We start from the raw sequence: 12,500 nt of genomic DNA, 5'->3' as shown, positions 1-12,500 counted from the left end.
AGGTGAAGAGAGGCAGTGGTCAGTTTGGCAAATATCTTGACGTTGATTATTTAATCACTAAGAGATATAGCCTTCGCCAAAGTGCAACATCTCTTTGCGAATGTGCATATCCCACAAAAAGATCTGCGCACAATGGACAATAAAACTGTGCAAGTGGTTAGGAAATGGCTGTGCCTCAACACACATTCTACACGATGTTTTATTTTCCAGAAAAAACAGGATGGTGGGCTTGGCATTCCAAACTGTATGTGGGAGTGCACAGCCACAAGGCAGTCACATCTCATCAACATGCTCAACTGCGATGACAACAGTGTCAGACACCTGGCAAGAGCGTCACTGCTTCTGGACTTTAAGAAGCGCAAGGTGGCCCGGGCAGGCAGTGGTGAGGACAACTTCCTGGGTTTTAAAAGAAAGAGCAGTGGAAAACTGGATACCCAGGCACAGGGATTTGGTGTGTCATCAGATTGGCCTGACCTAAATGATTTGTGCTGGAGAACAGGCACTGAATTAAAATGGACCTCCAATCATCAACCAGTAGAGGTCACCGATGCAGTGGTGGACAACCCATCAATCACAGTGCAAGCCAGGCTGCAACACAATAACATCAACCATCTCCTGTTACCAACAACATCTAGGCAAACCCTTTTGATCATCCAAAGGGACCGCAATATGGAGTACTGGTCCAGCCTTAAACTTCAAGGAAAATTAGCCAAACTCCCCTGTGCAGACCGCTCTACATCACATGCAATATTCAGTAATGCCACCATCAGTGATGAGATACTCATCTTCTGTGTGAAGGCACGCCTACAGGTTCTCCCCACAAAATACAATCTGTCCCTCTGGTTCCCATCTATCCACTCCCCTCTATGCATGCTACATGACCCTCCGCAACATCTGGAGTCAGTAGCCCACATAATGAACAGCTGCCCCTCCTACAAAGGACTGTATACCGCCAGACACGATAGACTGGTGGACCTCATCGCTGCCCAGATCCCCTGTGCTCCTCAGGAACAACTATACAAACATACCCCTGTCAAGCCCCACTGGTTTAATGCATCTACAAATCACTTCTCAGGAATTCCCAACACCCCAGACATCATTTGCATATCACAAGAGGAAAAAATAGTCAGACTCTTTGAAGTAGCCTGTGCCTTTGACCTGTTCATGGAGGAATCCTACTGTACCAAAAAACTGAAATACCATCCTCTAACATCTGCCATTGAAAGCTGTGGTTATAAATGTGTCCTCATCGTTCTTGTCTTTGGCAGTCTAGGCCATGTGCATAGGCTGGTGGTCAGTGGACTCAACATCAGTGGACTAAGTAAAAGATGGGCCAGACAGCTAGCTAAATACTGCTCAATATCAGCTGTTATAGGGAGCATGTTCATCTGGAAGAGAAGATGTTTCCTGTATCCTTAATGATGCATTTCCGTAACAAGATGTGTCTTTTGGTCAAAATAGTTGTTGGATTATTCATCATATTTGGTTCCTATTGATTTTAACTTGTAATGTGGAATCAAATAAAGTACATAAAATGTGTGTGTGTGTGTGTGTGTGTGTGTGTGTCTGTGTGTGTCTGTGTGTGTCTGTGTGTGTCTGTGTGTGTCTGTGTGTGTCTGTGTGTGTCTGTGTGTGTCTGTGTGTGTGTGTGTGTGTGTGAGTGAGTGTGCACAAGTGTGTGTACGCATATCCTTACCCTCCACCATGGCTGTGTGTGTGTGTGTGTGTGTGTGTATGCGCTCACCCTACATCATGCTGAGGTGCATGGTTGTGTGTGTGTGTGTGTGTGTGTGTGTGTGTGTGTGTGTGTGTGTGTGTGTGTGTGTGTGTGTGTGTGTGTGTGTGTGTGTGTGTGTGTGTGTGTGTGTGTGTGTGTGTGTGTACGCATATCCTTACCCTCCACCATGGCTGTGTGTGTGTGTGTGTGTTCGTGCGTGTGTGTGTGTGTGTATGCGCTCACCCTACATCATGCTGAGGTGCATGGTTGTGTGTGTGTGTCCTCATCCTCCAGCATGCTGAGGTGCATGGCTGTGTGTCTGCGTGTGTCTGTGTGTGTGTGTGTGTCTGCGTGTGTGTGTGTTTGTGTGTGTGTGCATACACTCACCCTCCAGCATGCTGAGGTGCATGGCTGTGTGTGTGTGTGTGTTTGTGTGTGTGTGCATACACTCACCCTCCAGCATGCTGAGGTGCATGGCATCGTTGGCCTTCTTAGGCACACTGAGCATGACCTCCAGCCCATCCTTGATCTCGCCCTTACCCTCCTCACAGCACGTCAACAGCTCCTGCACACACAAAGAAGCCAAGCCACACATTAACACAGGGGCGCAGACACACGCACAAACACACGCACAAACACGCACAAACACGCACAAACACACACGCGCACACGCACACGCACACACACTCCGCCACCTTTAACTTGTTGTGTCTGACCTTTTCTCTAAGAGAGAGGGGCAGTCCCCCTCACAGCGCTACATTTAATTCCCCATTGCCTCGGTGACTCTCCAACTGCACAGACTGTTCCCAGATCAGTAAACTAGAGCACTTGGCTCCGCTCGGCTCTGCCTGGCTATGGCAAATCATTCCATTAGTGCAGGTCAGTGAGCAGGCACTCCAACCAAACAGCTTCCAGTTGCAGCATTTGGGGTGGCATAACACCAGTGAACTGTTGGTGAACTGTACTGTCATTGCAGATTAACCAAGGTGAGAAACAATACAGGAGTGATGCTGGCAATGCACTTATTGACAGTATATAGCCATTATTACATCAAGTCGTAGGAATACAACACTAAATATTTGTTCTGTTTCGTAACCACGGTTACATATGCAACCATCGTAGTACGGCAAGCATGTTCTTTCTATTTCCATTTCACAGACCTGCACAGATGCACGCACGCAAGCACGCAAAGTATGAGCTGAATTTCAATCATGAGTGACTCGTCTCACCTTTAGCAGCAGCTGGTACTTGGTGATCCTCTGAACGGGCTTGATCAGATAAGAGGAGATGGAGTTGGCAAGACGATGCCTCTGCTGAATCTCCTGTTAGAGACAAAGAGAGAGAGAGCGAGAGAAAGCGAGAGAGAGTGAGAGAGTGAGAGGAGTGAGAGAGAGAGAGAGAGAGAGAGAGAGAGAGAGAGAGAGAGAGAGAGAGAGAGAGAGAGAGAGAGAGAGCGAGCGAGCAGGGGAGAGACATTAAAGCAACAGTATGTTTTAAAAAAAATAAAAAAAACATTAAAGTAATGTTTCCACAATGGTCTATCGACTGGTAAAAGGGCACTCACATCAAAGTAGGGCCCAGCATGCTCCAGGATGAGCTGGGTGGAGTCGGGTTTGTTCTTGCAGTAGTTCACATACATCTGGAACTTGTCCGCCTGTGGCAAGAGGAGCAGAAATGACATTCACATTTGTCCCTCCATAGAAATGACTACTTTGAAGATGAACCAACTGTAGTACCTAGCTCACCGAAGCTCAGAAATGTTCAAATACGAAGCGCATTACATGACACCAAAACAAGCTGCCACATTAAAGGCTGCTATGGAGTCCATTCCATTCACTTAAGGATACCCTATTACGTTATTATTATTTTTTTTACCTGGTTACACAAAGGCCAGCCAAAATAAATAAATGTATATTAACAAACTCACCCAGGTGACGAAGCAATGGCCCACATCCTCTGGTAGCTGTTCGTACTTCTCAAGCTCTTTGAGGAATATGCTGAAAACATCAACAAACAACTTTAATTAGACAATGCACATCATAGAATAGAATAACTGTACAGTCACTACACACGCAACATATAAACTATAAAGACACATCCAACAAGATTAAAAGCATGTCCCTCTTTAGTGAAACATGCATTTTTTAATATTTCCAGGACAATTATATTAGCGACAGTCTGTGCATGTGTGCATGTATGCGTGTGTGTATGTGTTTTTAAGGTCGTCGTGTCAAACTCACTTGTGGTGGAACTCGTAGAGGTCCTGCATGTTGCCAAAGATGATGTGCTCCTTGTTGACGATGCCGGGAGGGATCTCCTCCACACCGCTGGTCATCTCCCACAGGTATGTCTGCAGGTGAAACAGAAGCGTCACAAAATGACTATGCATAAACAAACATACTGTATCTTGCATGGGTACCACAAACCTCAATTGACCTTAGCTCCATATGAAAATCAATTATAACCAGCACAATGACTAACACAACTGTAAATGTGCCTCATTATAAGTCCAGGAGCTCAGTTAGGATTTTAGAGGCACAATAAATCAGTGCAGTGCAAGTTAAACACAAACGTCACAAAATCACTGTGCATAAATAAATGTATTTTGCACAGGTGCCACAAACGTCAATTGACCTTAAAACAGCATGATGACTAACACTATTGTAAATATACTTCATTACGGTATAAATGTAGCAGAAATGTGAGCTACTTACATCCATGCATTCCCTCAGGTCTCTCACGTAGGCCTTCTCTGTCTGAATCAGTTCCGCCATAATGAACCTGCCACAGAAAAAAACAAAACAAAGCAAAAGAAAAACAAAAACAAAACAAGACGATGATTAATTTCAAAGCTTCTGCTTGCGCATCGGAGGGCCACAGTCATCCGGACCATTTGCGCATTCAGCCACAGCGTCTTCTTAGTGATGACAAAACGCCTCCCATCTGTTACGGGCCTTGAACAACATGACACCGCACACAGAGAGGAGATGAGAAGGCTGTCTGATGCATCGCCACCTTCATCATCATCATCATCATCATCATCAGGGTGGCTGACAACTTTGCTCAGGCCTGGGACATGGTAATCTGAAAGGGCCCCCCACCCAATACATACAACGTATGTATATATAACGAGTATCCAATTCTGGGCCCGGGACAACTGACCCCTTTGTCCCCCTACTATTGGCTTCCCTGATCATCATCATCATCTCCTCCTGTTGCCGTCAGGCTGTCTTCCAAAACTCCGGGGACATTAGGTTTTTTTTGTTGTTGTTGTTTTGCATTCTTCCACACAAAATGATGATGAAATAACAAGGCATATTGTTATGATAATGGTCCTTTAATGCACGCGTCTGCCGTCTTCTGCACTGGCACTGCCAGGAATAACACACGAGTGTGACTTGCAGCAAAACGGACTCCCAGAGGAGAGTAAACAAGCGAGTGTCAATGTGGGGAAGAAAACAGCCGCCACAATGAGAGGGCAGAGGCAGGGCCATCCATTATTACTAGCAATGGGACTGAAGGGAGCCACTGTGATGGGGTTGCTGACACAGGCCTAACAGCACAACAACACCCGCCAGATTGCGAATGGGCAACTAAAACGTTGGCATGCGCTTATGTCCGAGGAAGAAAAAGAGCAAAAGAAGAATAAGGACATAATGAAACGCTAAGAAAGATGACAACAATTTGTGTGGGAGAGAGAGAGAGAGAGAGAGAGAGAGAGAGAGAGAGAGAGAGAGAGAGAGAGAGAGAGAGAGAGAGAGAGAGAGACAGAGAGAGAGGATATGTGTAGCAACACAGAGATGCAGAAAGAGAGAGAGGGATAGAGAGAGAGAGAGTAAAGTGTCTGTGAGTGTGTAGATGTGTATGAGATGTGTAGCAAGACGTACTCCTTCCTGCGTGCCGACTTGCGCTTCTCCTCGTTGAGCTCGTGGGCGGCGTCTCTCAGTTTGACCTCCGACCCCGGAGCGCTGGCCGGGATGATGTCCAGCTGCAGGTCCTTACTCTGGAGACAGGGGAGGTGAAAACACATCAACCAACAACCGCCACAGCAACACAGGGTTGAAACTAACAGGGAAGTGTGCTCAATGCATTGTTTCTATGGTTAAAATCAGGGCCGGCTGCCCTGCCGTGGCCAACCGGCAGGGTACTCGTTTACCGACCCGGGTTCGATTCCCGACCCGGCTCCTTTGCCGACCCCTCCCCATCTCTTTCTCCATTCGCTTCCTGTCCACCTCTCAAACATTCGCTTCCTGTCCACCTCTCTCCTATCATCAATAAAGACGTAAAAGACCAAAAAAAAAAAAATCTAAAAAAAAATGAAATAAAATCAGGGCCGGAGACAGGGGAGGAAAGTACTACATTATCACAGGGCTGACAAAAAACCCAGGTTAAAATGTTCCACTATGGTTATAGTTTCTCTAGCTAAAATCAGGACCGCTGACAGCTTCGTCCCCCCCAGGAACGTCATCTGAAAGTCCCTCCCACTCAGTACATACAAGGCAAGTCAATGCTCAAAATGAATTGGTTCTCTTTTTGGGGGGGAATTTGAAATCTTGTACGTGGTTTAGCAGGCTAGTATAAAGTCTGGAAGACACTTGCAGTCGAGATAGCCAGGTTCGTCATCCCTGACCTTGTGAAGACGTCTTATCAGAGAGAGCATCTCCTCCTCTCCACTAACCTCCACTTTTCACCTCTTCAGTCCATCCTGGTTACACTCACGCCTTATACCTCTGCACTCCTCAACATTTTTAAAGATCACAAATCCTCTTCCCACCCCAAATGTTTATACAATGAGTCTAAATCTAACACACGCACACAGACACCCCAAATATCTCTCCCAGATCCCCTCCTCACAGTTGGCTAATGGGGCAATAAAGTGACACCGGCTGGCCAAATAATCTTTACTCATGCCCAGCAGACATCTGGCCATTAAACTGCAGGGCTCATCGAGCAGACAGGAAACTGAACTGAGCTTCCATCTTCTAACTTGTTAATGGGCATTTAAAAGCTATTCGAGTGAGAAATCCTCCCATCGAAACACTTGAAATGTGCAGTAATCTTCTGACTTAGTGGTCTTCAATGACTATTGGTGAGCATTTAGTCGAGACGGAATTGCTATGAATGTGCAAAGTTAGGGTAAATAATCTGAATAAAAGCTGTGACGACTGTCTTTGCAGTACTTGCCCATGAATTTGTGTCTTACACTTTCACACTACTTCAGTGCTATATTGTGGTCTTAAAGGATAACGTCTGCCAATTTCAATATGCTGTTGTATTGCTCACGCTACCCTTGACTTGTCAGTACATTTTTCGACTCAGCCCTTTCTGAGATCTGAGCTATTCTATTGGGGGCAGACTTTGTTTGCATTAAAAACTTTCTTAACATAGGCCGAATCCAAATATTATCCAAAAACGTATCGCTGTTTGCTAGTCGTGTGCTGATGTTGCATAACCTTTGGTTATGGTTCTTTTTGGTGTTTCTTTTTAGTGCCTTGGATTGGATAGGACAGTTTGAGAGGAGATATAAAAGTGACTGGAGAGCTAGACATGGGAGGATTGGGAAACAAGCTTGGGCTGGAATTCAGGGCCAAGAGGACCTGTGAAATGGGGCAGAGTTGAGCATCTTTAGTGTAACACGGGGCACTTACAGCAGCCTTGTTGGAGTCAGAGGAGATGTGGTACTATTGTAATCCTTCCCCTTACATGGTGTGTGTGTGTGTGTGTGTGTGTGTGTGTGTGTGTGTGTGTGTGTGTGTGTGTGTGTGTGTGTGTGTGTGTGTGTGTGTGTGTGTGTGTGTGTGGACACTCACAGCCTTGTTAGAGTCGGAGGAGATACCGAGGGCCTTCTCCAGGGAGGTGCGGTACTTGTCCATGCGCAGGGAGAAGTCTCGGTAGCGCTTGTCCACGGCCGTCACCCACTTCTTGATCTCGGCCGCGTGGGCGTGGCCCTTGTCACAGAAGCCGTCGGCCAGCTGGATCAGCAGCTTCACACGCTCTTTGGTTTGCTGCAAAGGAAGAGGAGAGGAGAGGAGAGGAAGAATAGAAGAAAGAAAGAAAAGAGATTAGGTTAGGCAAGTAAGAGTGTGTGTGCGTGTGTGCGTGTGCGCGTGTGTGCGTGCGTGCGTGCGTGCGTGCGTGACGGCCCTGTTGGAGCTTCAAACACTTGTGGTTTGCTGCAAAGGAGAAGGAGAACTAGCAACAACAATAACAATAGTAATAGCAGTATTTGTAGATCACTGCTCCACATGGGGGGTTGAGAAAGAGAAAGGAGAAAGGACATAGAAAAGGAGAACTGAAGTGTTTATGTGATGTTTTCAAAGAGGTATTAGTTCTTATTCGAAATTAAATTGAGTTAATACTGAATTATTAATATTTCATGTAATCGAGGCCAATTTCAGCAAGTTGCTTGTTTGACAAACGGCCTGAAATTTAAAGTGTGCATTAGTAGATCTGCACAGTACTGTAGTGTACACTAGCAGAGAAGAGAACCCGAGTCAACTGTTACTCAATACACCCGTGTCTATATGCATGTACTCTTGGTGGCCTTAAAATAACAGCAGATGCGAGAGTAACTGAAGAAAGGCATTACGGGATAATTTTTGATTCATTCTGACTGCAAATGTGAGGAGCCCTGAGACTGTGGGGGTGCGTGAAGGGTATTACTGTCTAAGAGCATTAGTCTGTGGAGAAAATAATAATATACAGAGAAAAATGGTACAGTTAGTGCGTGTGTGTATGTGAAACTGAAATTGCAGCAGAGATGGAAAAGCTGTGCGTGTGTGTGTGTGTGTGTGTGTGTGTGTGTGTGTGTGTGTGTGTGTGTGTGTGTGTGTGTGTGTGTGTGTATGCACGTTCATGTGTATGCGTGTGCGTGTGAATGCGTGCCCATGTATGCGCGCATGTGTATATGCGTGTGTGTGTGTCCATGCGTGTGTGTCCATGCTTGTGTGCGCGTGTGTGCGTGTGTGTGTGTGTGTGTGTGTATGACTACCTTGGCTGTGATGTGGAAGTCCTCGTGTTCCTATGTTTGTGTTTATGCTTGTGTGTGTTTATGTGTGTGCATGTGTGTGTGTGTGTGTGTGTGTGTGTGTGTGTGTGTGTGTGTGTTTATGTGTGTGTGTGTGTGTGTGTGTGTGTGTGTGTATGACTACCTTGGCTGTGATGTGGAAGTCCTCGTGCTCCTTCAGCAGCTCCTGTGTGTGGTGTATGCTGGAGCCGGTGGAGGTGTGTGTGGACAGGTAGAACTCTCCCGTGTCGTGGATCCACTCCAACGCCTGATGGACACAAACACAAACCCATTTTTAATGATTTAAGTTAGAATAGATCAGATCATTTATTCATCCCTGAGGAAATTAAGGTGTCTACCAGCTTATACATAACACAAAATACACATAATATAGGCAAGACAAGATACACATAATATTCATTGCGAGACATAATATACATTGTATTTTCGGGTCAATCCCGATTAATGAAAACGCATTGCTATCCGCCTGTCTCAAGATGCAATCGGTGTGTCTGAGCCAAAAATTGTATACGTTTTTTATTTTATTTTTTTTATTAAATTTGGAATGGTCAAATTGCCTTGCCTAGTTGTGGCAGTCCAGTGAGATTCTATATTGATTGGCAGTTGCTGCAAGTGAGGAATGCGCCAGGCTCATGAGCCCTTTTTCCATCCACAAACTGATTCACTTAAATGTGATGCATATCAAGAAGTCAGTGCGACACGTGTGATAGAAAAACATATCGCTCTAACGTCCATTTTCTCGTACTAAATTAATTAACTATATGCTGTTGGCGGAAGTAGTCTTGCTACAGAAGTGATGGATAAGTTTCATCTGATATAGAAATGACAGGCAGGTGCAGAAGCTATGATGAGAACTGGCCTCAGAGTTCAAACACTTGCTTGAACATTACATTACATTACATTACATTGCATTTGGCAGAGGCTTTATAACCAAAGCGACTTTCAAAAGAGGACATAATCATAGCCAACATCACTAGCAAACACCTGGTGCTGCGTGTCGGGCAGAATATCCTCGCTTCCCCACGTTCTTATCACCAACTGTGCGTTCTATTCCGCTCAAATGTGAATGGATAATCATCTTGCTAGTCTAAAAACAAATGTGCATTGACACGGCTGATTGTGACGCTGTTTTATTTCCCTAGAAGCGGCCTGTTGATGGAAAACCAGGCGCACGCGTCTTATATCGCTACAAGATGAAACGCTTTAACTTTTAATTCACCCCAGAATCTGATGGAAAAAGCATGACTGATTCAAAAAACATTTAGGGAAAACAAAATCGATGGACAGACGGACAGAGAGACAGATGGGCCAGTTTGATTAATTAAAAAAGTGACAAATGTTCAGTGGGAGTTTCCTGGACGCTGGGAAGACGTGATTCAAGAGTCAATGCGACTCAGGACCCCTGCAGTGAAGCACTAAGCAATGATGTCATCGCTACTGAGCATGCAGTACACACAGACACCCAGCAGGGGGCACATGGAGACTGTGTGTGTGTGTGTGTGTGTGTGTGTGTGTGTGTGTGTGTGTGTGTGTGTGTGTGTGTGTGTGTGTGTGTGTGTGTGTGTGTGTGTGTGTGTGTGTGTGTGTGTGTGTGTGTGTGTTTCTGTTCTGGATCGTAGACCGCAGTGCACAGCTCACACGAGGCAAGCAACACACACACTGGCAGTAGCTTCAACACTACTACCATCACACTCACACACATAGACAGAAATATGTACCCACAAAAATGCACATACACGTACACACACACACTTATAATATTCACACACACTCTCTCTCACACACACACACACACGTACACCAAACACACCGGCAAAAATGCACAAATCTGTCCCAAAGTTCATCACCCTTCATGGCCGTGTGTGTGTGTGTGTGTGTGTGTGTGTGTGTGTGTGTGTGTGTGTGTGTGTGTGTGTGTGTGTGTGTGTGTGTGTGTACTGGAGGCAGTGGTAATTTCCCTAATGATAATGTCTTCTCGTGCGGCATCATGACACAGGGCCAATTAGGGGCTCACACAGCGCTATGTGTTTGCCAATCTGCGGCTTACAGCTGTCTTACACACACACACGCACCGACATACACACGCACACACAGACACAGAGACACAGAGACACGGAGACACAGACACACACAGCGAGGAGAAACTGAGTGACTGAGTGATGCATTCTTGTATTTTGTCCAACGTTAAAATATGTGTTTAGGCGTGCATATTTCTGTGTGTAATTGTTTGTGGTTTTTCTGTTGGTGTGTGTTTTTCTGTGTGTGTGTGTGTGTGTGTGTGTGTGTGTGTGTGTGTGTGTGTGTGTGTGTGTGTGTGTGTGTGTGTGTGTGTGTGTGTGTGTGTGTGTGCACGCGCACATGTGTTTGTGTCTTCAAGGGCTTTGCGTGCAATGGAGTGTTAGTTCATGTGTGTGCCCTTATTTTGACCTCCATGCTCTGTAGACACACGACTGAGGAGACAGGACATGCTGCTGCAAATATGTAAACATAGCGTGCGTGTGTGTGTGTGTGTGTGTGTGTGTGTGTGTGTGTGTGTGTGTGTGTGTGTGTGTGTGTGTGTGTGTGTGTGTGTGTGTGTGTTTACAGTATGTGTTTGTTTATGTGGGAGGTGGAAGTGATGTCTGTATGCGCTTCTTTTTAATGCACAGGGCAAAACATGGAAGCTCACTCAAACACACACAGACGACACAAAGTAAAGGGGGTAGAAAATACACATCAAGGCCAAATGATTTCATAAACCTGTACTGTACAATACAGGCCATGCAGAACATTCTAGAAAAATTCTGTCCAGTCATACCAGAGTTGTTTGTATAGGAGCATGTGTGTATGTTTATGCACGCATATTTGTATTCGCATGTGTATGGATTGTGTGTATATTGCATGTTTAAACATAGCATGTATACTGCCCTACAATTTCAGAACGCAGTATAATTCAAAATGCCAAACTGAGAAAAAAGGCTTTAAAGTTTCCTTTCTGTCCACGCGACTGTGTTGGAGGTAAAGTGGTGATGACACTTCCATATAATACTTTTTTAGGGTGAAAATTTATGCACACAAGAAAAAAGCAAAAAAACCAACATTCTCATTACTTTTTAGCTGAAAAATCATTATACTGCGCTCTGTTGTGGTATTACTGTCTACACCAAAACCACGGTGTCAATGGAGAAGTGCAGTATAAAAGTGCAGTATCGCATTATACTGCGTTCTTGGCTAGTAGCCTACCACGTAACCTACTAAAACCACAAAGCGCAGTATAATCAGTTTTTTGCGTTTTTTTCCGAAACGGGACCAAGTTGGGCCGAAAAATTTTAACACAAGAAGAAGAAGGTATTTTAAAGCCAATTTCCGGTCTAAACCCATTTTCGACCATTTTCAAGATACTGCGTTCTGATATTGTAGGGCAGTATAGAACATGCACATGTACTTTTGTATATGTGGGTGTGTGCATGAATATCCCTGTGTTTGTTTGTGTTTGCGCCTGTGCATGTGCATGTGTGTGCGTGTGTGTGTGTGTGTGTGTATGTGATGGAGGCGATGCCACTTGTACCCCTGAATAGGCTTCAGACCAGTATAACTTGTAGAAGACACATTATTGCTACTTTAACATTGTTTGGGGCACTGTATTGTTTCTCAATAATTATTGGTCCTCCAAAATAATGTAATCAAACTGTGTGTGTCAGTGAATGTACATGTGTGTGTACGCGTGTGTGTTCTGCGATGCTGTACCTGCTTGGCGCTGCGCTCGAAGACCACATA

At 45.2% G+C, this 12,500-nt stretch overlaps 1 protein-coding gene across 7 annotated transcripts in view; it reads right to left on the bottom strand.

Annotated features, from left to right (window-relative positions):
* The window catches only part of trioa (trio Rho guanine nucleotide exchange factor a), an 88,379-nt gene that overhangs the window by 33,835 nt on the left and 42,044 nt on the right, over positions 1–12,500 (bottom strand). For all 7 annotated transcript variants that reach the window (XM_063185710.1, XM_063185715.1, XM_063185711.1 and 4 more), the window contains 10 exons: positions 12,471–12,500; positions 8,869–8,991; positions 7,528–7,722; positions 5,605–5,720; positions 4,432–4,498; positions 3,958–4,067; positions 3,645–3,714; positions 3,282–3,371; positions 2,947–3,039; positions 2,171–2,282 (listed from right to left, as the gene is read on the bottom strand). The exon at positions 12,471–12,500 is cut by the window's right edge and continues 86 nt beyond it. In XM_063185710.1, coding sequence (XP_063041780.1) covers positions 2,171–2,282; positions 2,947–3,039; positions 3,282–3,371; positions 3,645–3,714; positions 3,958–4,067; positions 4,432–4,498; positions 5,605–5,720; positions 7,528–7,722; positions 8,869–8,991; positions 12,471–12,500 — 1,006 coding nt within the window. The remainder of the gene's footprint in view (positions 1–2,170; positions 2,283–2,946; positions 3,040–3,281; positions 3,372–3,644; positions 3,715–3,957; positions 4,068–4,431; positions 4,499–5,604; positions 5,721–7,527; positions 7,723–8,868; positions 8,992–12,470) is intronic.

Source organism: Engraulis encrasicolus, chromosome 20, assembly GCF_034702125.1.
Source record: "Engraulis encrasicolus isolate BLACKSEA-1 chromosome 20, IST_EnEncr_1.0, whole genome shotgun sequence".
Lineage (NCBI taxonomy): Eukaryota > Metazoa > Chordata > Actinopteri > Clupeiformes > Engraulidae > Engraulis > Engraulis encrasicolus.
Note: the sequence above shows the minus strand (reverse complement) of the source record. Positions and strands in the feature narration are given on the sequence as shown.